Raw genomic sequence first — 24,785 nt, 5'->3', positions numbered from 1 at the left:
ATGTAAGAAGTTCAGTTTTAAAGCATTCAAAAATTACTAAAACTAAAACTAAAATGATCAAAACAATGTGAAGAAGTAATGGTCTTGACATTATTTCAAAGACATCTATGTATGCTATCTGCTGAAGTTAGCATGCTAATCAGCTAGCCCATGCCCATCCTGCCTTGTAATACCACCACATTGTGCCTCAAGAGGGGATAGTCCAGTAGCTTAGCACAGCCCCACCGCCTTGATATGCTGTTTTTCCCAGCTGACTCTCACCTGACCTCCCTCTCGCTGCTCTCCCTCCTCACTGTGTCTTCGTCATCCCCGGAGGCAGTTTCCTGTCCACTGTAAATCACTTCTGCACTCTATTCATGACCTATCAGTGATGAGGGCTTCAAAATTCAAACTCCTGCTTTTGACAGCAACCCATCATCTTCAGCTTTTAAGCTCCGTTCATCCTTCCAGCCGCTAGATGCTCCAGTCTGCTCACAGATGACTGTCTGTCTACTGTTTAGTGTTGGGGAGGGAGCAAATTGCGAGTTTATCAAAGCTTTTTGGATGAAAACAGCTGCTTGCTGCTGCTGGAAACTGGCTCCATGAGAGCAGATTCTGCTAGGAGCTGAAAGAGGCTAAAAACTATAAAGCTGCATAGTCGGGTGATAATTGTCTGTGGCTTTGTCACTTTGAGTGACCCCTTCCACAATACATGAAATTTGAGCCATTGTTGTCATAAGAATATGCATTAGTGGAGCATTAATATGACCGCACCCAGTCAACAAGTTAGACTCATGATCAAACATAAGATTATGTGGGACAGTGAAACAAAATCCCCTAACAGGATCAAATTAACAGTTAGTATTTGAAGCTTTTTAAGTGATAATCCAGCAAACAAACTCATTAGTTTTTCACATTAAGTGGCTTTGTGTAGCTTGACGTAAACCTCAGAGAACATTCAGTTCCCACTGTGGACCAATGGATGACTGTCTCTCTGGCGCCAGGAGGATTTTCATCTCATCTTGCACGAATCAGTTTCACTCAAATCAAGGCTGCTGCAGCTTGGCCTGTAGACACTGTGCTAGTGGATATAGTGAAGACCTACTGCCACTGTTCAAAATAATAAGCAACCAGGCGGTGACATGCATTATGTGTTTGTGTCCTTTTTGTTGTGGACAGGAAGTGCTGTGTTACTCGTATACTGTTGAGTCTGTAAGATGACAAGATGTTCAATAGCTGTGATGTTACATGAATTGCAGGAATCATGCTGTGATGAAAGGATGTAATTTACCTTTGTGGTGGTCCTTCATGCCCGAGTCCGATTTTACATTCATAACTTAGAGAACACAAGGATCGCATTGATAGGGGAAGAGAGCTGAAGCTTTCTAGTCAAGAAAAAATAAGAAAAGAAAACTCTCGATGAAAACGTGTCTGTGGCTGTGTTGCACTTTGGTCTTGTGAGACTTGGTGCTGGAAATTTCGACCTTCCATGCTGAGCTGTAAAGTATTAAAATCACTTGATTTTTCACCAAGTATTTCCTGTTTTAAGCCATAGTTTTAATTTTCTACTGCATTTAGAAAAAGATCTCACACAGCCGTTTACGGCAAGATTTTAAACACTGATGCAATTTAGAAGATTGTTAGTGTAGGTAGGTTGTTGGAGAAAAGTATAAAAGAGAAATCATGTTTTTGTGTCAGTACCGAATCTCAGGTGTGATTGTGGCACTGATGTAAAGGAGTTAGTGGAGAGCAAAAGAATTTTAGTCTTAACATTTGCAGGTGAACGTAGAAACAACTTTAAATCAATGCTAATGTTGCTCCGTATCTGCACAATTAGCAACTGTACCACCACACTCACCACCCACCAACTTTATAAAGTGATAATATGTCAGCACTATGGCCGAAAAAATCAACTAATGCATCCCTTTGTTGCTGAGAACATCAAACACAATGTTGTCTATTTTACAGTTGTGTGACAGCATAAGGAAAGTACCTATCATGGCCTAGTGTGTGTAGTCTAGCTCCACCCTCAGGACAAATTTTTAATTTTATCTTGACGACTGCTACGGGTGTAGAAATAGAAAAACCATTAGTATGTTGGTCACTCCCCCTGGCACTTTGTATTGTGAGGTGCAATGAACGTTACAGCCTCTGAAAGGCGCTAGCGGGGCCTTTCGGTCTTCTGTTTTCAGACAGTGTAGACTTTTAAAGGGGCATGTTTACATCTCCAAATCAGTTTGACGCCTCCCATCACTGCAGTGTTTATGTAATGTAATGATTGTTGGAGCGTTACAGGTCTGTGTCTGATTCTGAACATGTTTTTGTCATTTCAGTATGTGACCCCGTCCTCGGTGATCACGGATCTATGGTGAGAATAGTGGCGGGTTTACGCTCCATGAGCTGTATGTGCAGCTGTTAATGTCTCTTGTTATTAGATAGATTTTTTTTTTCCCCATGATTTTTGTGCCTTTAATGCGAGTGGGAGGGTTTTAGTGCTCATCCCTGTGTGTGTGTGTGTGTGTGTGTTTTTATCTGCATTTTGTGTGTATGTGTGTGCATGTGCGTGTGTGTGCGTGTTTACGTGTGTGTGTGTGCGCGTGCGTGTGCATGTGGGTACTGGCGGTGTGTTACAAAGCTCATTTCTCAGTGACAGATGGATTTTTGTGATGTGACAGAAATACATATACACTGTGACTCACTGTGTGTGTGTGTGTGCGCGCGTGCATGCAAGTGTGTGTTTATTACATCGTGCAGACATGCATTTTCAGGGATTAAGATCATATTCTGTCAGTTAGCAGGTCTGATTTAAAACCATGAAAACAAAGATCAGGGAAAGGCGTTGAATTAACTGCGCCTACCCTTTGATGTGTGTGTAGTCCTGCCTTCCTTTAGAGAACCATTTGTGTGTTTTCATTGTGTTATGTGACTCCAACCTGTGTGTCTCGTTCCACAGTACGTTCCTCAGAATCTTTATCCGGTCTATAAGAACAAGGTGGTTCCTGTTGCCGACATTATTACTCCTAACCAGTTTGAGGCAGAGTGAGTACAAGTGTCTTTTTTCGTACTGTATTTGCAAAAGTGTGTAGATATAACTAAAATTCAATAAATCTAGCATGACATTTCTGTAATTGTAAATGTGTTTTGAGATGCTATGTGGTTTTACACTTAAAATAAACTTAGTTTATATCACCTACACCTCAGTGAGTTTGAAACTGTGAGTAGCAAAGCATTAGCGAACATCATCTTTATGTAATGCCACTCATGCTGTTATCTAATACCCTCATTTTGTGGTTCTAGAAATTTAGGAAAGACTTATCTCAAAATAGCTGAGCTCTTATCTTTCTTGTTTTACCCCTTTAACCATGATTTACGTAGCTTGAAAGCTTTTTTTCAGTATGTGAATATATCACATACTCACTTTTTATGGCTGCAAAGTTACATCAAATGGAAATATACTGGATGCATCAGTGCACATTTCCCCAGTTTATATATGGTATCTCAGATAACCTTCATGAATCCAATTCTAAATGAATGTCTGAAGATTTCAGCAATGCTCAACCATGCTACCTACATGGGTTTGTAATGATGGACCTGCAGGCGTATCCAGCAGCGTGTAAGAGACCGATCGCAGTCTTTAGATAGCAGTGTCTAAATATCTGCTTAGATTTAGATTCCATTTTAATGATCCCCTTTGAGAAACTGGCAGATTTAAGAAGTTTCCCACATCATTTTCCCTCAGCTTCACTGTCAAGTTGCTCCACCTAGTGGTGCTTCTGTATGCCTGCAGAATCAAATTCATGTTTTTTATTTCTAAGGCTTACTTCACTTTGTTGATTTTGCCCCTGTTGCACTTACATTTCTTCTTCCAACCAATATGAGTAGAATTAGGTGTTTAAAGAGTTCAATAATGAGTCTTCTTTTGGACTTTCTGTGTGTTTCCTTTAATAACTTTTCAGTGTTTCTGTCACAGTCTGTTGACATAATGGTATTTTGTTTGCATGTGTTTTAGATTATTGACAGGGAAAAACATCAGCACAGAAAAAGACGCTGTAGAGGTACGCAAACACTACCATCTAATCCTTCTTTCCTTTCTAATTTCTTGCTTATTGTTTCTTGATTTCTCTTGCTTTATAAGCTTACTGCTGATTTAATGCATGTCCCAGTGTCTCACTCACTGACTGTCTGTAGGTTATGGACCTTCTCCATGCCATGGGCCCAGACACAGTGGTCATCACCTCCTCTGATCTGCCCTCCAGACTGGGGGACCGCTTCCTTGTGTCGTTGGGCAGCCAGCGTCATGGTAAATAACATATTAAATAGTGTACAGGTGCATGTTTGTATGTATATTTATGAGACTAGCCAACCAAAATGAACCCTTCATCATGTTTTGTGTTTGTTCCTCTGCTCAGTTCGTCCTGACGGCAGCAGGACGACACAAAGAGTTCGAATAGAAGTTCCCAAAGTGGACGCCGTCTTTGTAGGAACTGGAGATTTGTTTGCTGCTATGCTGCTAGCGTGGACACACCACTACCCTAATGACCTAAAGGTACAAAAACTCCAGTGTTCAAGTTACACTGAGGCACACAGTAATTACAAATATAAAATAACACGTGAAAGCTGCCCATGAGAGGTGATAAATGATAAACAGCATGTACATCATGCTATATGCATTTTAACAGAAGTCAGTCACACTGACGAGGGCGGAGCTGCTGACGACAGGACATTAGATTTTGATTTGATTTGATGTATTACTTGTAACAGTAATTGCAGTATTAGACATGTGGATGGTTATTCACCATTTTTTTCAAGACCCACCACAAGTTTTTGTTGCCCCTAGTGCAGCTCAGGTCTCTTCTGGGGAGCTACTGTACCCTCTAGCTCCCCCGTAATTCAAACACACACATTATCCCAGTCCCATAAAGACATGGACGCACATATATGTGAAGTCATGAAACATAATAATGACTTTATTTTCACTCTTCTTGCTCCCTCAGACGGCCTGTGAGAAGACGTTTTCAGTGATGCACCACGTCATCCAGAGGACCATTTCGTATGCTCACGGTAAGAAAAGTAGGACTTGTTATCAACACCTGAGGCGTTGACTTTCCTCAAATCTATTTTCTTTTTATATACAAGAAACAAAAAAACACCAAATAGATCAACAGGAGACTTAAAATCTAATTTATGTTGCAGTTTAACCAAATGTTTACATCAGCAAAACAGTTTTGCAGTTTTCGCTTCCATTTTATCAAATGTAAAAATCCACACATATTTTTTGGCACACGGCTTTTTGTAACACTCGTCGTATTTTATTATATGTTTTTCCTTTGGTGCTTTTTGTGAAGCGTAATCTCCAGGGACAGCCATTAAAATCACAAAAAAATCCTGCTGTCTGCATGGTGTAAACTTATTAATGGTCCAGTGTTTAGGATTCAGGGGAATGTATTCGCAGAAATTGAATAAAATTTTCATAAGTATGTTTTCATTAATGTGAAAATCACCTGAAAATAAGAATAGTTGTGTTTTTGTTAGAATGAGCTCTTTACATCTACAGATGGAGCAGGTCCTCTACCACAGAGTCCGCCATGTGGCACCGCCATGTTTCTACAGTAGTCCAGAAGGGACAAACCAAACACTGAGACAGGGACTTTGGTGTTTTCTTTGTGTTTTTATTGGCCTCACCTCACTACTAGATACCACTAAATACTACACACTGGACCTTCAAGTGTATCTACAATGATTGACCAAACACCCCAGGCTCTATATGAGCTTTTCCTTTTTCACGATCACACTTTTATTTCCCCTGGCTTCCACGTGGGCGGGGGAAATAAAATCAATGAACCAATAAATAAAAACACAGTTTACTCCTCATGGAGCCTCCAGGAAATCTATTTTTGTCCAGTAAATTTCTTGTGTCGTTCAGCCTGATTGTGATCACAATTGTTAACACTGTGAGAGATGTAATTTTGGATGCAAAGCTGCAAAGTGGGGCTGTCTTGTAACTCACTCAAACACACAGCGCAGATTCTCCACAAAAGGGGAGCAGTTGTATCTGACCATGTCAACCTGCGCCACCTGTAGGAAAGAACCAGCACATGTGGGCACATTGATTGGGCTGATCCTGCATCAGTGATAACTGGCTCACATTGGAAAAAAAAAGTGTAGCAGGTAGCTTTAAAATGAATGTTTATCTTTATTCATCTCCTCATTTCTATCTGCCCACCCCCTGCCTACGCCCCCTCTCTCTCTCAGAGTTAGCAGGACCTGGTCGGAGGCCCAGTCCGCCCCAGCTGGAGCTGAGGATGGTTCAAAGTAAAGCTGACATAGAGGACCCTGCGATAGTTACGGAGGCCACAGTCATATCCTAACATTACCGACCCATAAGACTCATACTAACCGTGTCCTCTTCACCCATAAATCTCTCAAATCCTGTATCTCGGTAAATCTCTCATCACTGTAAACCTTGACTGTCATTTCCAAACTTCAACACGTCATTATCCAGACTCCTGAAACCCCTCAGTATTGTAACCCTTTTAGTCCTTTCATCCTAAACCCTTTACCCCTTTAAGTCCTCTGTGTCCTAACCCCTTAAAACTGAACCTTTAACCTGTAACTCCCCGGCCCTTTTACCCAAACCCTGTTTGGAAACCAGAGCCATGGATAGACAGATCATTGGTCAGCTTGGACTGCGGCGGTTTGTCACTGCCTCTGCTCTAATCGGCTATGTGAGTGTAAAGCTCCACTGCATGCTGTGGTACAGTGTAACTCCACAAGCATAACAATAGCATTCCATATATGAAGGATTAAATGTAAAAAAAAGACTAAATATGAGCGTGATAAGGTTTTTTAGAAAACCCGTTCAGTCAGCTACATGATTAGTTTTGAAATTAGTTTTGCTGTTAAAGTCAGATTTGGACAAAGTTAATGTCATATTTTTTTATACCAAACGTGGAGGAATAGTGCACAAACATGTCACTGTGTCCTGTTGCATGCTGGAGTACACATCTACATCAGTGCAGTGAGGTGAGAAGCTAAACCTCCAAAAGGTCGGCAAAACAAGATTTCCAGTGTTTTTTTTCTAGTATTGTTAAGTTAAAACTAGCAATACTACACATTCACCTCACTTACACCTGCTATTAAAATTTGGATCTGTATCCAGATAAGCTACCTGGATAATAAACGATCCGATCTCGCCTTTGTGTTTACACCTGTTATTTTTAATGCGTTAACATCATTGAGATCAGATCTCTGTCCTCAACAGCAAATAAGCAACTCTTCAAAAAAACAAATCACAGACTTTTGTGAGTTGTTGAGTCTGGGGGAAACTCTGTGAAACACTGTCTACAACAAATTCTTAATTATTTGTGCCCTCTTGTAAATTTTGCTAAAACAACAGATTAAGTTGTTCTTTGTGTAAGAATATAATTCCAGTTTGTCCCGGTGTGTTGCAGTACCAGTGTGGACACTTCTCTGTGACTAGATCAATTCTATGCCTTGTTAACGTGCACATATGCTGCACATACATATATCATTGATTTCCCACCATACTGCTTTGATTTTCTGTTGAAAAGCCACAAAAATAAGCTCTCATGTTGGAGGATTTTTTGTGATGTTGCAATTAGAAAAAAACACAGTATTTACCCCAAATCCAAAGTTTTTTAGTCCAGCTGCTGAATGCTCTCCAAAACTCTACCTCTAAACGATTAAATATAAACTTGTCTACTTCATCGCTCCGTTACTGCCACTCAGCTCAGCTCATGTACTCTGTTTCTTTTTGTCGCACTCCAGCGTTGGTCCTCCACACCAGTTGCCCAGCAGCAGGATTGCTGCACTAACACTGGTGGTACTGGAATGATCAAACACTGTTTATCTATGGCTCTGCCCACCACTATTTCAGCCCCCTCCCTGTCTTACAGCAGTGATGTAATGGTGACCAAGTCTAACCCCTGAGACCCCTTGAAAATATAACAAAGGAAAAAAAAACGCACAATGTATAGTTGATGTATAGATGTTGTACTATAACTGTATTGGACCATCTGTATGATATCTTCTATCTGATCTGTCTATTGGACCATTGTGTTGATGCTACTGTACTATAGACCACACGCACTACAATATCACCCAAACCAGAGACATCTGGGCTGGTTCTGGCACTCCTGGAGGCTCCAGCGGCTCCGGTTGTCGTCAAGTCTTAGTATTAGGTAATTGTCTAATAGTCATAGTCTATAGTTGAACCTCTTTCATCTCAACAAACGTAAAATAAAAATGGGCAACCCGAGCTGTCTGAGCCGTCCCTGGCCGGTTTTACTTGTGCTAGACCAATCAGAAATCGGCTACCTCAGTGCCAGAACCAACCCACATCATGCCGGGTGGTTCCCGGCCCAGCTCTGGCCCAGAACCCTATATCTGAGAGTTGTGCCACTGAATTTACTGGAGGCCTCGACAAGTTGTAAAGGGGACCCTCGTCATCATGGCGGCAGACTTCCCCCACGTCCAGCAGCAGCTCTGGAAACGTTTGTTGTAGAAAATGTCTTTGGTTCACTTCACACTCCACTGTGACTCAGCAACAGACATGATGCCAGAAGTTTCCATTAACATTTTAATACGATGGCAGTTGAATTTTTCAGTTAAAAATAGGATAAGAAATCCGCAGTACTGCCTGGGTAAACTGATGCCTGTTTTAAAAGACTGTTATCCTGTTAGCAAAGCAGAGAATATCAGTGATATAGCCTGTTTTGTTTTTTAATTGGCAGTTATTTTTTTATTGCCTGATGTAGTTTTTTTCCAATTCTTGTTTTGTCTTTAAAATGACATAATTTTGTGAAAATACTTCCTAGAACCCATTGTGACGCCTTAAAATTGCATGTTTTTCAACCAAATAGTCCAATAGATCCAATTATATTCAATCTGCAGTGATACAGAGCAGCACATCCTCACATCTGAGGAGCTGGAACCAACAAATTTGACATCTTTGCATGATAATGAGTTAATGATTAATTAAAATTTCAAAGTGGACTGTAGATATCTCCTAAGCTAGCTAACTAAGTAGCTAACTTCCTACCTTGAAGCAGTCACATGATCCGGCTGATTACATATATTATTCCTGGAAATGATGGTGGTCATACAAATGTTGTGGTTAAATTAACACTGAATTAAACCTGGCCACCACGGCGTTGCAGTATTCTGTTTTTCACAGTGGAGTGTGAGGAAAGAGGTGAGGAGGACCTGACATGCGACCGTGGTCATGAGCCGGTTTCAAACCAATGATGTCGCGAGAACTTGGCATGTGCCTTAGCCCGCTGAGCTACCAGGGCACCAAAGGAGCTGAGATTTTAATGAGTTTGACATTTTTAAGTTACATTTTCGCCCCCCTCGTTGCTTCCTGAATTTGAATGTTCAGTCATTGCTTAACATCAGGAAACTGCTGAAATTTCGACTTACTCTGCTTGGCAAAAAAACAAAAACAAAAAAAACCCCACCTTTTTGGAAAGTGTGAACCAAAAAACCAGAGGCTTAAAAAAAATAAAAAAGCAAAAGAAGAATCCAGACGCCGTCAGTGTCCCACCTGAGCTGGATGTAAGGTTCTGGGCAGGCCAGTGTAATTCTGTACTGCTGTCGTTTCTCTATGGACTGTACTGTGATACTGCCTTAGGAACCTAATATCATAACACCACAGGAGGAGGGAGGAGGAGGGGGAGGAAGGAAACATGACATGCAAATTTCTGTTCTACAGTGCGCCTGAAACGAGGAAGAGATGAGATTGCATATGCTCTGATTTTCTGTTTGAATCTATAAAAATCTTTCATAGGGCTTCATTGTCAGTTCGTGTTATATGATTATTCTTTAGCGACCAGTGAATCATTTGGTTTATGAAATGACTGAAAATTGTCTCACAATTTCTTTCCTTTTTTTCTCAAAGCCCAGAAATTCATTTTCAGTGATACGAAACAGAGAAAAGCAGCACATTTTAAGCAGTTTTTTGCTCGGTAAATGATTTAAACATGTAATCAAATTATTGTCCATTAACTTCCTGTCAAACAAATAATTGATTTGTCGTTTGAGCCCACAGAAATATTACTTCATAGACTAGAGACTCAACGGTAATCTGAAAACCCCTCTTGGATTAATGTTGGGGGAAAAATGCAGTCTCATTTTTAAAATTGCAATAGTTTATATGGATTTTTGTATTAGTACAGTTGTATTGTGCCACTGTAGCACTGATCGTCATATCAGTAACAGACTGCTGTGTCTGTGTGCTCGGCCAACCAGCTTTAAGATCTGCACTATCCAATCCTCTGCTTCCTGCTAACAAACCTGTCAGCCGTGTCGCTGGGTCAAAATGTTTCTAACTGTCGTGTCCGTGCGTGTTGTGTGTGAGAGAGTGTGTACATGTGTATATAAATGTCCTTTATGGTCACAGGGTTTTGTGTGTGTGTGTGTGTGTGCGCGCGCGCATGTGACATGAAAGAGGAAATCCCTGAAAGGTCTGACTAACGTAACGGGGGATGAGAGAAGAGGAGGGTGAAGAGAAGACAGGAATAGTGCACACGAGGAGGGGAGGGGAGGTGTGTTGAAGAGGACAATCATTCTGTGATGTTATGCAGTGTTTCCCCTTGTCTGCTGAACAACTACAGGACTGTTCTGGACTTGTTGAAAGGGCGTTCAAATCTTCAGCGTTTCCTCGATGCCCCTCACATCCCCTCTTTCACTTCCTCCCCCTCCGACCGTCCACATGCAGACACATCTGTCCTTTGAAGCTGCAGTGCCAGTCGTTGTGTCTGTATCGCTTTTTAAACTTAGCCTCGCTGTGTGTGTGTGTGTGTGTGTGTGTGTGTGTGTGTGTGTGTGTGTGTGTGTGTGTGTGTGTGTGTGTGTGTGTGTGTGTGTGTGTGTGTGTGTGTGTGTGTGTGTGTTAGATGGTTATACTGCACCCCGACTTCCTGCTAACTCTGCCTGATTGCCACCACAGTCCCGGCCTCTTCTCCCATGCTGGTCTCAACCAGCATCAGTCTCCACTTGCTTGCCGTGTCTTTACAACTTAACTTTGCTGAAGTATCGTTCAAAAAGCTGCCGTTGCCCACGCTGCTCTCCCTGCTTTCAGTCACTCTTCCTCCATTCTAACAGTTAGACCCGCATCCGATTCCTCCACCAAACATCTGGATTGAGTTGCACCAGCTCTTTGTGAATAATTCACTAAATTTGTCCTTCGATGCTAGTTCCAAACTCCTGATCAACGGGATCAGGTTGCACCTTTACAACTTCAGAAATGTTGAGTTTTTTAAAGTTGAGAGTGAGTTGTGATGAGTAACAGGATCCAACATGAACACACACTTTCGTGCCAGTTAAAACACTTTTTGGGATGCTATATTAGATATTTCTGTATTGTTTTGTTTCCTCTTCGCTTTTCTGATCAAACGATGAGGCAGAATAACTGAGTTTTAGTGATAAACTAATAGCTTAAGATGTTTTTTTTTTCAACTTGAAAAGCTAACATGATCAACATTACTTGGTCATTAAGTCAAAGATATTAGCATAACATTTGAGGTATATTGTATTTTTTTGGTAATTTAATGCTTTAGCAGTTTCTCTTTTAAATAAACAGCATGTTGAAGTGTTGTGTCTCAGTCTGTCACTTCAGTCCAAGCTAATGTTGCTGCTGACACGCTAGCTCTGTTAGCTAACAGTATAAATATTTCGTAACTATGAGTCTCTTGTAGGTGTAACCTGTTTTCATTCAGCTAACTCTGAACTCACAAACCGCTGGTGCAGCCGGCTGCCGGTTACTGATGAGCTAAAGATGGCTGCCTTTGGGCGGGATCGTGTAACCGATCCCGCCACACTGGAAATATTGGTTGTTGCATGTTTTTTAGTCGTTGACCTGAAGCGTTGTTTCACCGTCACATTCGACGCTGAATGAAAGCTGGGCCGCTGGACTTCTCTGTCCACCAGTCAAATCTTATAACTGGTTTGCTCCACCAACTCCTGAGAAAATTGCGCCAACTTTCTTCCTCAGCCACTTTTTGGCCGAGCAGCTTTTAATCGACTTGTGTGAGCTTGTGGGCTGACAGCAGCTACCTACGATTTTATGTGAGCTGCCACTTTTAGGTTCGAGTTGGAGCCGAAAGCTGCAGAGAGCTGCAGAGCTGCTGGGATGTTCAGAGGGAAAAGCACTTCTAGCAACCTTTCTCTGAGATTAAAGGCAGTCGTGTCATTCAGTGTTGCTATAAAGCATATTTCTAACCTGCTCTTTAAGGCTAAATTAACGGAGCTCTACAGCTTCCCAAACCACAAATTAACTGAAAACAAGCTGAGTAACAAAGAAGTGATTAATTCATGTTTTACTTAAAGTGCGACGTTAACCAACATGTAACGAGCAGAACTCTCTCTGTGCTGTGTGGTCAGGCCCCCTGGTTACCGGTCTGTTCGTCTGTCGTTTAGATGGTTACCGGTGACTCGGCCCGATGCTCCATGCTGTCCAGGCCCCCCGTGCCCGTTGAGATAGACCCCCCTCCCCTCACCCCCATCCATTTGGTTAGAAAATGGCTGCCACAAAAAAAAAAACAAAACGCAACGGCCCAACTGACTGCGGTCCCCTCCTCTGCCGGTCGACAGTTTCATCTCCGCCATCCTGTCTTTCTGTTCTTGGTGGCCAAAACAAAACGAGGAAATGTAATAATCATTGTTTGGTAACTGTTTTTAGTGCTATGTTTTTGGAGCGTTACGAGTATTTTCTAACATGTTACAATAAAAGATTGTAGTGTACAAATTCACATTTATAAAATATGCTATATATATAGATATATATGAGAAATGTATGTTCTAATGCAATAAAGAGAGATTAAGAATTATGAAAACTGGATTTTATATATTTTTATTTTGCTGATTTGTGTGAAGTCTTGTGTTGTTTGACATGCTGGTTTGGGTCAGCTGGGAAAAAGCTCAGCTCTTTGTTCGACATTCATTTCCCGTTAGTGTTTCTTTTGCTCCTTTATTTTAAATATCAAACCACTTTTTTTTCTTCACGATGAGTTTGGTCTCTGAAGAAGGAAACTGCAGTAAATCAGCTTTTCCATACAAGCAGACACAAGAGAGTAACTTACTTTTTTTAGGTAATAATTTTATGTCACTTTATTCCACTTCTCTCTTGCTCCTGGTCCCAGTCTGTAGTGTTCATCACAACAGAGGTTATTTTACTTTTTCCATAAGAAACCCAGTAATTCTTTTTTCTCCTGTGTCAAAGACTATTTTCCTGCATTCCAGTGAATTTTTGCAGGAATTTTGTGGCTTAAATGTGGAGTCGGGGGGAGGAGGTGTTGAAAAGCAGGGCTCTCGGGAGAATCTGCAGGGTCGGCAAGAAGCTAATCTACAAACAGCAACACTGCAGGATAATTTTGTCCAGAAAACCAGCAAGATTTTATTAAACTAGACAGTCAGCCTACAAATACGAGAGAGGGAAGGAGCTCTGAGCTGGACTGTTTTGTTTGGATTTATGTTATTTTTCTTTTGTGCTTTCACACATATTTACTGATGAGGTCACGAAGGCAATTCATCTTCCGACACCTTGGCAGCTAAATTAAGCTCTTAACTAATGATGCTGTCAGATAAATACGAGCGAGGATAAATAACAAGTGATGATGATGAACAAGGGAGGTTGCGGGGCCTCATTACTGGTGAACCCAATTAATGTAACAATCACTTTAAAAGTGTTTTTTTTATGAGCATTTCAATTTGTCAGATTTCAAATTAAAGGGCAAAGTGGTGCAAAACCTCACGTTTGTGCATGTGAGGTACGATTGATTGATAGATAGATAAGCTTTATAAGCTGGGAAATTGCAGAGCAGCAGCAGCAGCATTACACACAGTGAAATAAGTGAAAAATTGTGAAATAAGAATATAAAGAACAAACTATACATAATAAAATATCAAAATAGCGAGCAGTAAAAATTATATACATAATAATAAAATAGCAAACAGTGGTAATGAAAAGTATTGCACAAAAAAGAATATCTACAGCAAATGGCAGAGTGTAAAAAAATAAAGTGTACCGTGACTGTAAGCATACACACAGCGAGAAAAGTGAAAACTGAGGCCTGATGTTCAAGCCTATTTAACAAAGTATACACTTTTTTAAATAAAGTTTTTCATGACGGAGTAGCTCTGCAGGTCAGTTGCCAGACTAAATCATACATTTCTGCAAACCACATATATGTTAAATTTGCACGTTTCATAGGCATCACATCAACTTTTCCTCATTTGACATTCAGGCAGCGTGGAGAGCGTGTTGGCAACCCTGCAGAACGTTAACCAACGATTTTAAATTATGTTCCTACACACACACCGCCGTTACTTTCAAAACAAAGACATCAGCTGTGAATTTTAGACATATTCTTATTTACATTTTCCCTTGAAATATATAGTTATAGTGTTCAGCATTCAATTCTACTTCATCAAAATAGAACAAAAACGTATTTCTGCCTGCAGCGTTGTGCTTTAACAATAAGACAGCTACATCAGTCGGAACTAAGTTCTCAAGTTGGTCCTAACTAACAGCAGCTGTGTGTGATCCTTTACAGACTGAACTATCTGGTTTCTCAAACAGGAGGAGACTCCCTCCTACAGAGAACACAGAGACACCGAGGAACCAGACCTGTCAGACCAGAACCTAAACCCAGGATAAAGAGGTTCAGTGAATGTGGTGCTGGAGGTGTGGAGGTGGATCAGTGTGTCACAGGAGACTCTGTAGAAGGACACAGTGCCAGCAGGACAGTCCACATACACTGCGACTCTGTCAGAGGCAGAGGCGGAGGAGGTGGTGATGTATGTTGCTTTGTTGTTGTGCCACACGGAGTAACCAATAGTATCAGAGCAGACCAGACTCCAGGACTGATCGTTCCTTCCAAACAAGCAGTCGTACCCGTTTCCTCTCCGGCTGATTCCTCTGTAAGTCACCGCTATGTGAAGTCTTCCGCTCCACTCGACCTCCCAGTAACAGCGACCTGTCAGACCGTTTCGACACAGCAGCTGAGGCCAGTGGTCGAACCTGTCTGGATGATCAGGATACGGCTGATCCTCGTCCACGTGCGACATCGTCCTGTTGCCGTCGGACAGTTTGATCTTCGTGTTCACTGTGTTTGTGTCGAGTGTGAGTTCACAGAAATCTGATGGAGAGAGCAGAACGGGATACAGCTGCAGTTATTAATCTATCATCCCCTCATTTATTGACAGTTTGATGATGGCTGAACGTGTGCTGTTTTCAGGAATCAAAGCAAAAACACTTACACTTCCTCAGACCTGGTCTCAACCATCGGACTCCACTGGGCTCCACCCTGAAAGGAGGAGGGGGGGTCAGACCAGCACATCCTCTTTCAGCAGGGAAACATGGACATCGCTCTCACACACAGGTTTGTCACTCTCTACACTTAAACCTATCACTCATTATTAATAGCTGATATTCTTTCAGTACAGTGGAGCTTCTTCTAATTGGCTGAAACAGGGATGCTACGTACCCAGTGGAATTGCACGCATTGTCTAGAATGGCCGTAAGGGATAAAGTTACTAAGCAACCGGCAGCTATACTGACAAAATAAATGTTGACAGGGTGATCAAGACCCCAAATCATAATATAAACTCTCAGAACCAAGCTGCCTATAAGCTTAATACCAGCATACCAGCAGTTAAATTTAAAATACTGACGCTTTATGACCCATCTCTGTGTAAAGGGGCCACGCACACCTTGTGTAAAAAAAATGCACATAGAAGACTGGCAGATTTTTATGTTTGAAGAGCAGATCTCCATGGCACACACGCATCACTTACGTGCTGCTCTGACGCCTGGTGCAGCCAGTTTCATTGATTATATTGGAAGCGTAGCCTTGCAGCAGCCACTATGCAAATGTTCAGTATAGCCAAAGTGTGAGTGTGTCAGTGTGCTGTGTAGTGCACAGTGGCTTTATCAGAGCTTGTTGGATGAAACAGATTCTGCTCCTCATGCTGGAAACACAGACAGGAAACTGGAAAACACTCTCATCACTACCACACAACACTTCACCATGACAGAGAGTCGGGTCATTATACAGACATTGATTGTCGGAACTTTAAAACAACAGCGTTCTGGTCCTGACGAGTGACCTCTGGTGTTTGTGTGACACTGTCTGTCAGAAGTAAATGAGAAAGTGGCCTGAAACTGCAGCAGCACCATGAACCTCTTATGGAGGAGGATGTGGTGAATGGTTGGATGTACTAACTGTCTGACAGCGACACTGACATTCATTACATTTATTTTTGTAACCTGGGGGTGAAAAGTCCGTCTGCAGCCACAGAGCACTGCTTGTGTCCCTGCTAAATAAACCACTTTGGGCTCTGATGCACCATGTTAACAATCAGCTGTCGGTTCTTCATTGGGCACCTGTGGCTGACCGTCACCTGTGCTTTCTGTGGAGAGCCTGGCAACAAGTCGGCTCTTAGCAGTGAGGGAACTGGCTCTCCGTTCTTTGTCTTCTCACAATCATTTCAGTAAAACACCTTGCCTCCCTGTTTTGGCACATTCTGCCTTCTGGTCCCTGATTGTCAGCTATGGGTGTTTGAGGTCAGCTGGGTCTGTCAGGGTCATATGAGCCAGGCTGCCACTGCCACATCAAGACTGATTGTCTGTGGCTGCGGCGGGCCGCGTCGTACCTGAGAGTGTTCAGTCTCCATTGCGGATCCTCCAGTCCAGCAGACATCAGCTTCACTCCTGAGTCTCCTGGGTGATTGTAGCTCAGGTCCAGCTCTCTCAGATGGGAGGGGTTGGATCTCAGAGCTGAGGCCAGAGAAGCACAGCCTTCCTCTGTGATCAGACAGCCTGACAGCCTGCAAACACACACGTCACATAATCTGAGGGTGCTGAGAGGCCTCGAAGGCTACTGCAGTGCTGCAATACCACAGCACTGATGTCTACCGTGGAAATAATTCACAGCGTGTGGAAACTACAGACCTTAGTCGGGTGAGGAACTTATCTGTATACAGTATGTAAAGGGAAATCACACAGGATGAACAGGTTGATGAATCCTGACCTGAGAGTTGACAGTGTACAGTGTGGACTCTTCAGTCCAGCAGACAGCAGCTCGACTCCTGAATCCTGCAGGTCGTTGTTACTCAGGTCCAGCTCCTTCAGACCAGAGGACTGGGAGCTGAGAACTGAGCACAGAGCTTCACAGCTTCTCTCAGAGAGGTTACAGCCACTCAGTCTGAAGATACAGTAAAAAGGAGAATAAAAGTAGTGAGGTTTTTCTAAATATAGCAGATTTACACGTGACAAAGTAATTCAACTATCTCTGTACTTACAGAGCTTTGCTGGAGGCTTTGACCACTGGCAGCAGCCTCAGAAGAGCCTCCTCTGAATCAGAGTACTTCTTCAGGTCAAACACGTCCAGATCTTTTTCTGATGACAGTAAGATGAAGACCAGAGCTGACCACTGAGCAGGAGAGAGTTTATCTGCAGAGAGGTTTCCTGATCTCAGGTACTGTTGGATGTCCTCCACTAGAGAACGATCGTTCAGTTCATTGAGGCAGTGGAACAGGTTGATGCTTTTCTCTGGAGACGGATTCTCACTGATCTTCTTCTTGATGTGCTGGGCTGTTTCCTGATTGGTCTGGGAGCTACTTTCTCGCTGAATCAGGAACCCTCGTAGGAAAGTCTGATTGGTCTGCATTGAAAGACCCAGAAGGAAGCGGAGGAACAGGTCCAGGTGTCCATTTGGACTCTGTAAGGCCTTGTCCACAGCACTCAGGTAGAAGTGTGTCTCCGCAGATTCGTCTTTTCTTGTTTCAGACTTCTGGGAGGTTGGCTGTTCTTCTGACAGCAGATTGACACCAGAGTTGATGAAGGTCAGATGGACATGAAGAGCAGCCAGAAACTCCTGAACACTCAGATGGACAAAGCAGAAGACTTTGTCCTGGTACAGTCCTCTCTCCTCTATAAAGATCTGTGTGAACACTCCTGAGTACACTGAGGCTTCTCTGACATCGATGCCAGACTGTGTCAGGTCTGATTCGTAGAAGATCAGGTTTCCTTTCTGCAGCTGCTCAAAAGCCAGTTTTCCCAGAGACAAAATCATCTTCCTGCTCTTTGGATTCCAGTGTGAATCTGTCTCAGTTCCTCCATCATACTTCATATTCTTCAGTTTTAACTGGACTACCAGGAAGTGGATGTACATCTCAGTCAGGGTCTTGGGCAGCTCTCCTTGCCTTCTGGTCTTCATCACATCCTCCAGAACTGTGGCAGTGATCCAGCAGAAGACCGGGATGTGGCACATGATGTGGAGGCTTCGTGATGTCTTGATGTGCGAGATGACCCTGTTTGCCTGCTCCTCATCTTTGAATCTCTTCCTGAAGTACTCCTCCTTCTGTGGGTCAGTGAATCCTCTGACCTCTGTCACCATGTCAACACACTCGGGAAGGATTTGATTGGCTGCCGCAGGTCGTGTGGTAATCCACAGGCGTGCAAAGGGAAGCAGGTTCCCTCTGATGAGGTTTGTCAGCAGCACATCCACTGAGGTGGACTCAGTAACATCAGTCAGGATCTCATTGTTGTGGAAGTCCAGAGGAAGTCGACACTCGTCCAGACCATCAAAGATGAAGACAACCTGGAACTCCTCAAACCTGCAGATTCCAGCTTCTTTGGTTTCAGCAAAGAAGTGATGAACAAGGTCCACCAAGCTGTACTTTTTCTCTTTCAGCACATTCAGCTCTCTGAAAGTGAACGGAAACGTGAACTGTATATGCTGGTTGGCTTTGTCTTCAGCCCAGTCCAGAGTGAACTTCTGTGTTAAGACTGTTTTCCCAATGCCAGCCACTCCCTTTGTCATCACTGTTCTGATTGGCCGATCTCTTCCAGGTGAGGGTTTAAAGATGTCTTCCTGTCTAATCGTTCTTTCTGGTCTGGCTGGTTTCCTGGATGCTGTTTCAATCTGTCTGACCTCATGTTCATCATTGACCTCTCCAGTCCCCCCCTCTGTGATGTACAGCTCTGTGTAGATCTGATTCAGGGGGGTTGGGTTTCCTACTTTAGCGATCCCCTCAAACACACACTGGAACTTCTCCTTCAGGTTCGATTTAAGTTTACGTTGGAAACAGACTGGAACGGGATATCCTGAATGAACACACAGCAAGAAAATATTTCAACATTTCACTTCCTCAGAGAATGATCAATATATTTCCATCATGTCCATTCATCCGGCATCTGAACTCTTTAGAGAAGTCCTCTTACTGCTCTGCAGACTGTCAGCCAGCTCCACCTGATTCATTCTCCTCAGGAAGTGCAGTGTGATCTTCAGAAATGCCTCTTGGCTGCTTCTCCTCTGCTCTTCCTCCTCAATGTCCAACACCTCCCCATCCTCCCTCTGACTCTCTAAGCATTCTGGGTAATCTGAACTCAGAACCTTCTGGATCTTCTTCAGCTCGTGCTTCACAAAAGTGACAACATTCTTCTCCAGCAGCTGGAACAGAATATAATGTGAATGACACAAACTAAATTCAGACACACTGACAATCAGCTGGTCTAAAAGTGCAGTGCTCAGATTACTTTAGACAGACTAGTTGTAAAAGTAGTTGTTATACATGTACAGACCATAAATACGGGGTCCAGTTGTGTCTGATGCTGCTGAATGGACTGACCACTGGGAGCCTCTGGTCTCTCCCGGTTGAGTCTGTGGACGAATTATGAAGAATTAGCTCACATTACGACAAACACAAGGTAAAAGTCCACGGAGCCGTATTTGGATGTGAAGAAGAAGAAGAAAGAGTCCAGTTTTCAAGTCACTCAAGTCACTGATGAAGAATTTGGTGAATCCCCCATAGAGCTTGCACAGCAGAGACTTCCACAGGATGAGCCAGCGAACTTCTGGCTTAGCACTCAGCTAATTTAAATAGGACAACATAACTTAAACTTGCAGCTCTTCTATATGTTTCAGATGTTATTGGACCGAACTGATCAAATTCTGCGCCCCAAAGTTGTTTATGGTGGAGAAAATCTGATGGAAGCTAAGTTCAATCTTTGAACACAGGAAACAACTAACTTTGTGTCACAAATGGCTTTTTGTCAGGTCTAAATTTTTACCTTGTATCAGCAGATTGTCTGAAAGTAAGAGGAAGCTCCATTGACACGTTGCTCTTCATGGACACACAGCTGGGTTCAGGTCTCGCGGAGTCTGATGTGTGCTGCTGTTCTGGGCTTCAACACAACACACACAGAGCTTTGAGCGTGAATAATGATGGTGTTAGACCCACTATATGTGTATTAGGCTTGTTTGTCTTGTAGGTACCTGTAATTCTCCGTGTATGTAATTCAAAAGTCTAGAAAAGCTACATTGTCATTGTCCTGGGCTAAATAGTAAAGTTAACAAAGGATCCGGTCATCAAGCCCCATTAATATTCACCTCCTGCCAAATTTGAGTCTACAAGGCAATCTTGCTGAAAACTGGATTCAGCACTTTGAGCACTTCTGTACTGCGAACAGCATCACAGAAGTCCAAGAAGGTACTGTGTACAACAATCCTTCATGCCGTGGGAGGAAGGCCAGCCGAGGACAGCTTGAACAAAATGAGTCAGGTTGCACTGCATGTGGCTTTAAACACAGAACAAAAACATGTCAACTAACTTTGTGTCACAAATGGCTTTTTGTCAGGTTTAAAATTTTACCTTCGATCAGCAGATTGTCTGAAAGTAAGAGGAAGCTCCATTGACACGTTGCTCCTCATGGACACACAGCTGGGTTCAGGTCCCGGAGAGTCTGGTGTGTGCTGCTGCTCTGGGCTTCAACACAACACACACAGAGCTTTGAGCGTGAATAATGATGGTGTTAGACCCACTGTATGTGTAATGTATTAGGCTTGTTTGTCTTGTAGGTACCTGTAATTCTCCATGTATGTAATTCAGAAGTCTAGAAAAGCTACATTGTCATTGTCCTGGGCTTTATCAGCATGTAATGGGATGTTGCACGCTAAATAGTAAAGTTAACAAAGGATCCGGTCATCAAGCCCCATTAATATTCAACGCCTGCCAAATTTGAGTCTACAAGGCAATCTTGCTGAAAACTGGAGAAACTGGATTCAGCACTTTGAGCACTTCTGTACTGCGAGCGGCATCACAGAAGTCCAAGAAGGTACTGTGTGCAACAATCCTTCATGGAAAGGCCAGCAGAGGAAAGCTTGAACAAAATGAGTCAGGTTGCACTGCATGTGGCTTTAAACACAGAACAAAAACATGTAAACTAACTTTGTGTCACAAATGGCTTTTTGTCAGGTTTAAATTTGTACCTTGTATCAGCAGATTGTCTGAAAGTAAGAGGAAGCTCCATTGACACGTTGCTCTTCATGGACACACAGCTGGGTTCAGGTCCCGGAGAGTCTGATGTGTGCTGCTGCTCTGGGCTTCAACACAACACACACAGAGCTTTGAGCGCGAATGATGATGGTGGAACAATCTGAGCTCTGGCGTGCAGAGGAGTCGTGCACAGGTGCAGTTCCTCATCTCACCTCTGAGCTTTGGTCTTGCCGTCATCTTCCCGACACAGAGCGGTGTGAGAGGCAGGGACTCCTCCTCCTCTGTCCTCACACTGATCCATAGCAGAGCCCACACCTTCACACCTACACACCAACACAACGACCTGCTGAGAGAGATCCCACATTATTTCTCATCATTCCTCTCAGTCACATGGCAAACACACAGAGCTCTGATTGGAGGAGACCTATCAAATCAGTAACGAGTTTTATGGATCAAACTGTCAAATGGATGCTTGAATGTACAAACTCTACATAAATAATACACAGTAGTCAGGTATAGTACATTAGAAGAGGGCAACACAGTGTGAGCTTGATGTCTGCCTGTGCATCATCTCCTTCCTAACTTGAAATCTTGTCTTGAACTACTGGAGCAAAGCGGATCTATTTTCTGATGTGCATATTTACTGTTGCATATTCAGATAAATGGCCCACAGCTACATGGATGCAGTAAGAGTCCTTGTTGCATAACCTGTCCCAACTATACTATACTAGATTTTATAGATACAAAATAATCACACTTGAGTAATAAAATGAATGTTCTTCTGTGCTGCGAGCGGCATCACAGAGAAGTCCAGACGGTACTGAAAGCTCAAAGCTGTGAACATCACATGAGTGACCCACATCAGTATGTTGCTGGAAAGACATTCATGTTGAGAGTGACTACAAGCCGCTTGAGAGCATCTTTAAAAAGCCTTTACACCGAGCTCCCCTGATGCTGCTTAGGCTGCACAGATACAGCCTTAACATCACCCACCTGCCGCCAGGCAATCAACTACACATTGCAGTTGTATGCATGAAGCATAAAGCTGAGCAGTCCTCAAAGAGCAGAAAGGAGATCTGCTGGAGACACAGTTAGAGGTGAACATGATTACACCTCAGTTTCCAGTTTTGGTGAAAAAACAGCACAAATTCAGAAAAGGTGAGAAGCTGAAAGACATTACATAAAGGCGATGACAGAAGTGCAGCACCAAAAGAAATTACGATATTGGACATTTAGGGATGAAATCACCCACACCTCTGGGCTGATGTTCAAAGCAGCAACGCTCATTGTTCCACATCAGCTGAGACAAGAAATGTCTCCACTATATGCGGACTATATCTCGAAGTCCCCAAAAATCACTAAGCTGAGAGACGCCACCATCAGCAGTGTCATACTTGCAATGAAAGTGATGTTTGCAAGGCAAAGCATCGCTGATGTTGTCATCACTGACATATGGTGCTGAGTATGCCAGTGGTGAGTTCAAAGACGTTCCAGAAAGTTTGGAATTCAGGCACACCACATCTAGTCTCCGTCACGCCCAGCCGGATGATGAAGCAGAATTAATAACGCAGACTATTAATAATCTGCTGCGTAATAATGGCAACCGCTGTGTTTCACTGTATTGCAGCACACCGGATTATCACATCAGAGTATCTGAAAGGAAAACTGACAGGCTGTGCAGTAGAAACAAGATGAGAAAACCTTTCCATCAACAACCGAGCAGGACGCCTCCACTAAAGTTTTTTAAAATGTTGATAATTAGAAAAAGACCCTTTTACAATACTCTTTTCATAAAATAAAACAAAAACAAGCTCCGTTTCTCATCGTTACTGAATAGGAAATGGATAGAGATGGAGGCACACGGACGCAGTACACACCCGTCACTTATTATTGTGTTCATCGTTTCATCCCTGACACGAAGATGGAGGAAAACTCTTCCTCATTTCGCGCAGGTGAACGCAGAGTCAAACAGTGAAACCAGTCTCTACCAACCTTCAGCCGGAGGGAAGCAGCGACACGAGCAGCCACGAAGTGAAAGTAAACTGACGACCGGGAAGTGGCCTTGACGTGCCGTGCCGGTTGTCACGGAAACAGCGGAAACAGCTGAAAACGTTAGCAGGCGGATGCTCACTAGCTGAAAAAGAGTGGACCGAAACATACTGAATAACTCCTTTTATTAAAGATCAGTTCAAATTTTAACACAATTTACATCCACTCAGTGCTGCCTCCAGACGACAGGTGGAGAGCCGAACTGTTGGCCTCAGAAGCTACAAATCAATCCAGAAATAGATTCTGTATCTTTTTATCAATTGTTTTGCATTCTGCTCCTTCAACTGGAATATAGACAGGAAGTCAGAAACTTTAATTTGGTGGCTCTATTTTATTCTGAAAGGATTCTCAGGAAGTGGTGCTGTTGAGGGTATGTGTGTTTTTAGTACTTTTTTGTACAGTTGGTAACTCACATTTTTATATATCGGGTTCACATTTTCAAAATGGACTACAACAGTAAGTGAACGCATCACTTTAATGCACTTCAACAGCATTCAAATGCAAATTAATTCCAACTCTTCCTTCAGTGAGATATGTGAGGCCTTTCTGCTGTTTCTGACAATGTCTGTCACAGTTAGAACAGCTGAGCCTCATTCAGGTTAAAATGCTTGAAATCTTGAGGAGCACAGCTCACTCTTTTCCTCTCTCCTTCCCACTCTCGCTGTCCAAGGTCTCCAGAGGAAAAAATGGCTTGGAGTCGCATCACCTCCAAGCTTGAATTGTTTGGTAAAGACATCAGCAGTTTCCCTTTAGTTTTCAGAGTTTACATTCTTTAATGTTCTCAAAACTCATACTCTTTTCTCATACTGTGCATTGCTGCAGCACCTCCATGTGGAAGAGGACCTGCTTCTACAGAAATGACGAGCTCATTCTAAGGTAACGAAAGCACAGTGATTCTTATTTTCATGTGATTGCACACTCATGAAAATATACTATCAAATATTAAATTCCATTTCTGCCATATTCTGCTCATAGATCCACCAAAGTCTCACACACTGGTCCCTTAAGATTTTATCAGACTTTTTAAACATTTATTGATGAAACTGTTGTTTAGATTTGCTGAAATTGTATTTTTTGCTCATTGGAAAAAGTTTAACTTTAGTTATTGTTTGTGATGGTGTTTGAGGCCTCTTAGTAAATATCACCAGATATTCTTATAAATAAAATACTTACAATGAAGGCACAAAATATGAAGCATCCTTACATATTAATCAATGCACGTAACCTATACAGTCAGCAAGACAACTTTAATCCCAAACATATCCATCAAACTCACTGGAGCGAACTAGCTGACGAACTAAGCGAGCCATTATACCAGTTGACCAATCAAAACAGCTGATTGGCTCCCGAAATGCTTGTATATGTACATGCTGTTTGTACTTTATTAGCCTATTTAACGTCTACGTTTCGCCCTCTTATAGTAGCAGTGGTGGAATGTAGCATTTTCTCAGGTACTG

At 42.6% G+C, this 24,785-nt stretch overlaps 2 protein-coding genes across 2 annotated transcripts in view; one reads left to right on the top strand and one right to left on the bottom strand.

The window, feature by feature from the left end:
* The window catches only part of LOC121614240 (pyridoxal kinase-like), a 29,314-nt gene extending 16,518 nt beyond the window's left edge, over positions 1 to 12,796 (top strand). The window contains exons 5-11 of the mRNA XM_041948056.1: positions 2,313 to 2,347; positions 2,933 to 3,018; positions 3,989 to 4,034; positions 4,168 to 4,279; positions 4,389 to 4,525; positions 4,974 to 5,040; positions 6,232 to 12,796. Of these exons, the coding sequence (XP_041803990.1) occupies positions 2,313 to 2,347; positions 2,933 to 3,018; positions 3,989 to 4,034; positions 4,168 to 4,279; positions 4,389 to 4,525; positions 4,974 to 5,040; positions 6,232 to 6,347 (599 nt within the window). The 3' untranslated portion in view covers positions 6,348 to 12,796. The remainder of the gene's footprint in view (positions 1 to 2,312; positions 2,348 to 2,932; positions 3,019 to 3,988; positions 4,035 to 4,167; positions 4,280 to 4,388; positions 4,526 to 4,973; positions 5,041 to 6,231) is intronic.
* A 1,162-nt stretch (positions 12,797 to 13,958) lies between these two features.
* LOC121613867 (protein NLRC3-like) lies at positions 13,959 to 23,305 on the bottom strand. The gene is made up of 12 exons (XM_041947556.1): positions 23,272 to 23,305; positions 21,492 to 21,625; positions 21,273 to 21,386; positions 20,656 to 20,769; positions 20,075 to 20,188; positions 19,586 to 19,664; positions 19,226 to 19,454; positions 17,302 to 19,108; positions 17,031 to 17,204; positions 16,654 to 16,827; positions 15,259 to 15,305; positions 13,959 to 15,137 (listed from the first exon to the last, which is right to left on the bottom strand). Exons 2-12 carry the CDS (start codon positions 21,578 to 21,580, stop codon positions 14,593 to 14,595), a joined length of 3,486 nt encoding a protein of 1,161 aa, XP_041803490.1. The 5' UTR covers positions 21,581 to 21,625; positions 23,272 to 23,305; the 3' UTR covers positions 13,959 to 14,592.
* Between the last annotated feature and the right edge of the window lie 1,480 nt (positions 23,306 to 24,785).

This window comes from Chelmon rostratus, chromosome 11 (genome assembly GCF_017976325.1).
Source record: "Chelmon rostratus isolate fCheRos1 chromosome 11, fCheRos1.pri, whole genome shotgun sequence".
Lineage (NCBI taxonomy): Eukaryota > Metazoa > Chordata > Actinopteri > Chaetodontiformes > Chaetodontidae > Chelmon > Chelmon rostratus.
The sequence above is the reverse complement of the archived record's forward strand: the minus strand, read 5'-3'. Positions and strand labels throughout refer to the sequence as shown.

Coding starts and splice junctions, on each gene's coding strand:
- LOC121613867 (XM_041947556.1), bottom strand. CDS start 21,580: ATGGATCAGTGTGAGGACAGAGGAGGAGGAGTCCCTGCCTCTCACACC. Junction 19,665..20,074: donor AGACAATCTGCTGATACAAG/GTAAAAATTTAG, acceptor ATTCGTCCACAG/ACTCAACCGGGAGAGACCAG. Junction 17,205..17,301: donor AAAGCCTCCAGCAAAGCTCT/GTAAGTACAGAG, acceptor CTGTATCTTCAG/ACTGAGTGGCTGTAACCTCT.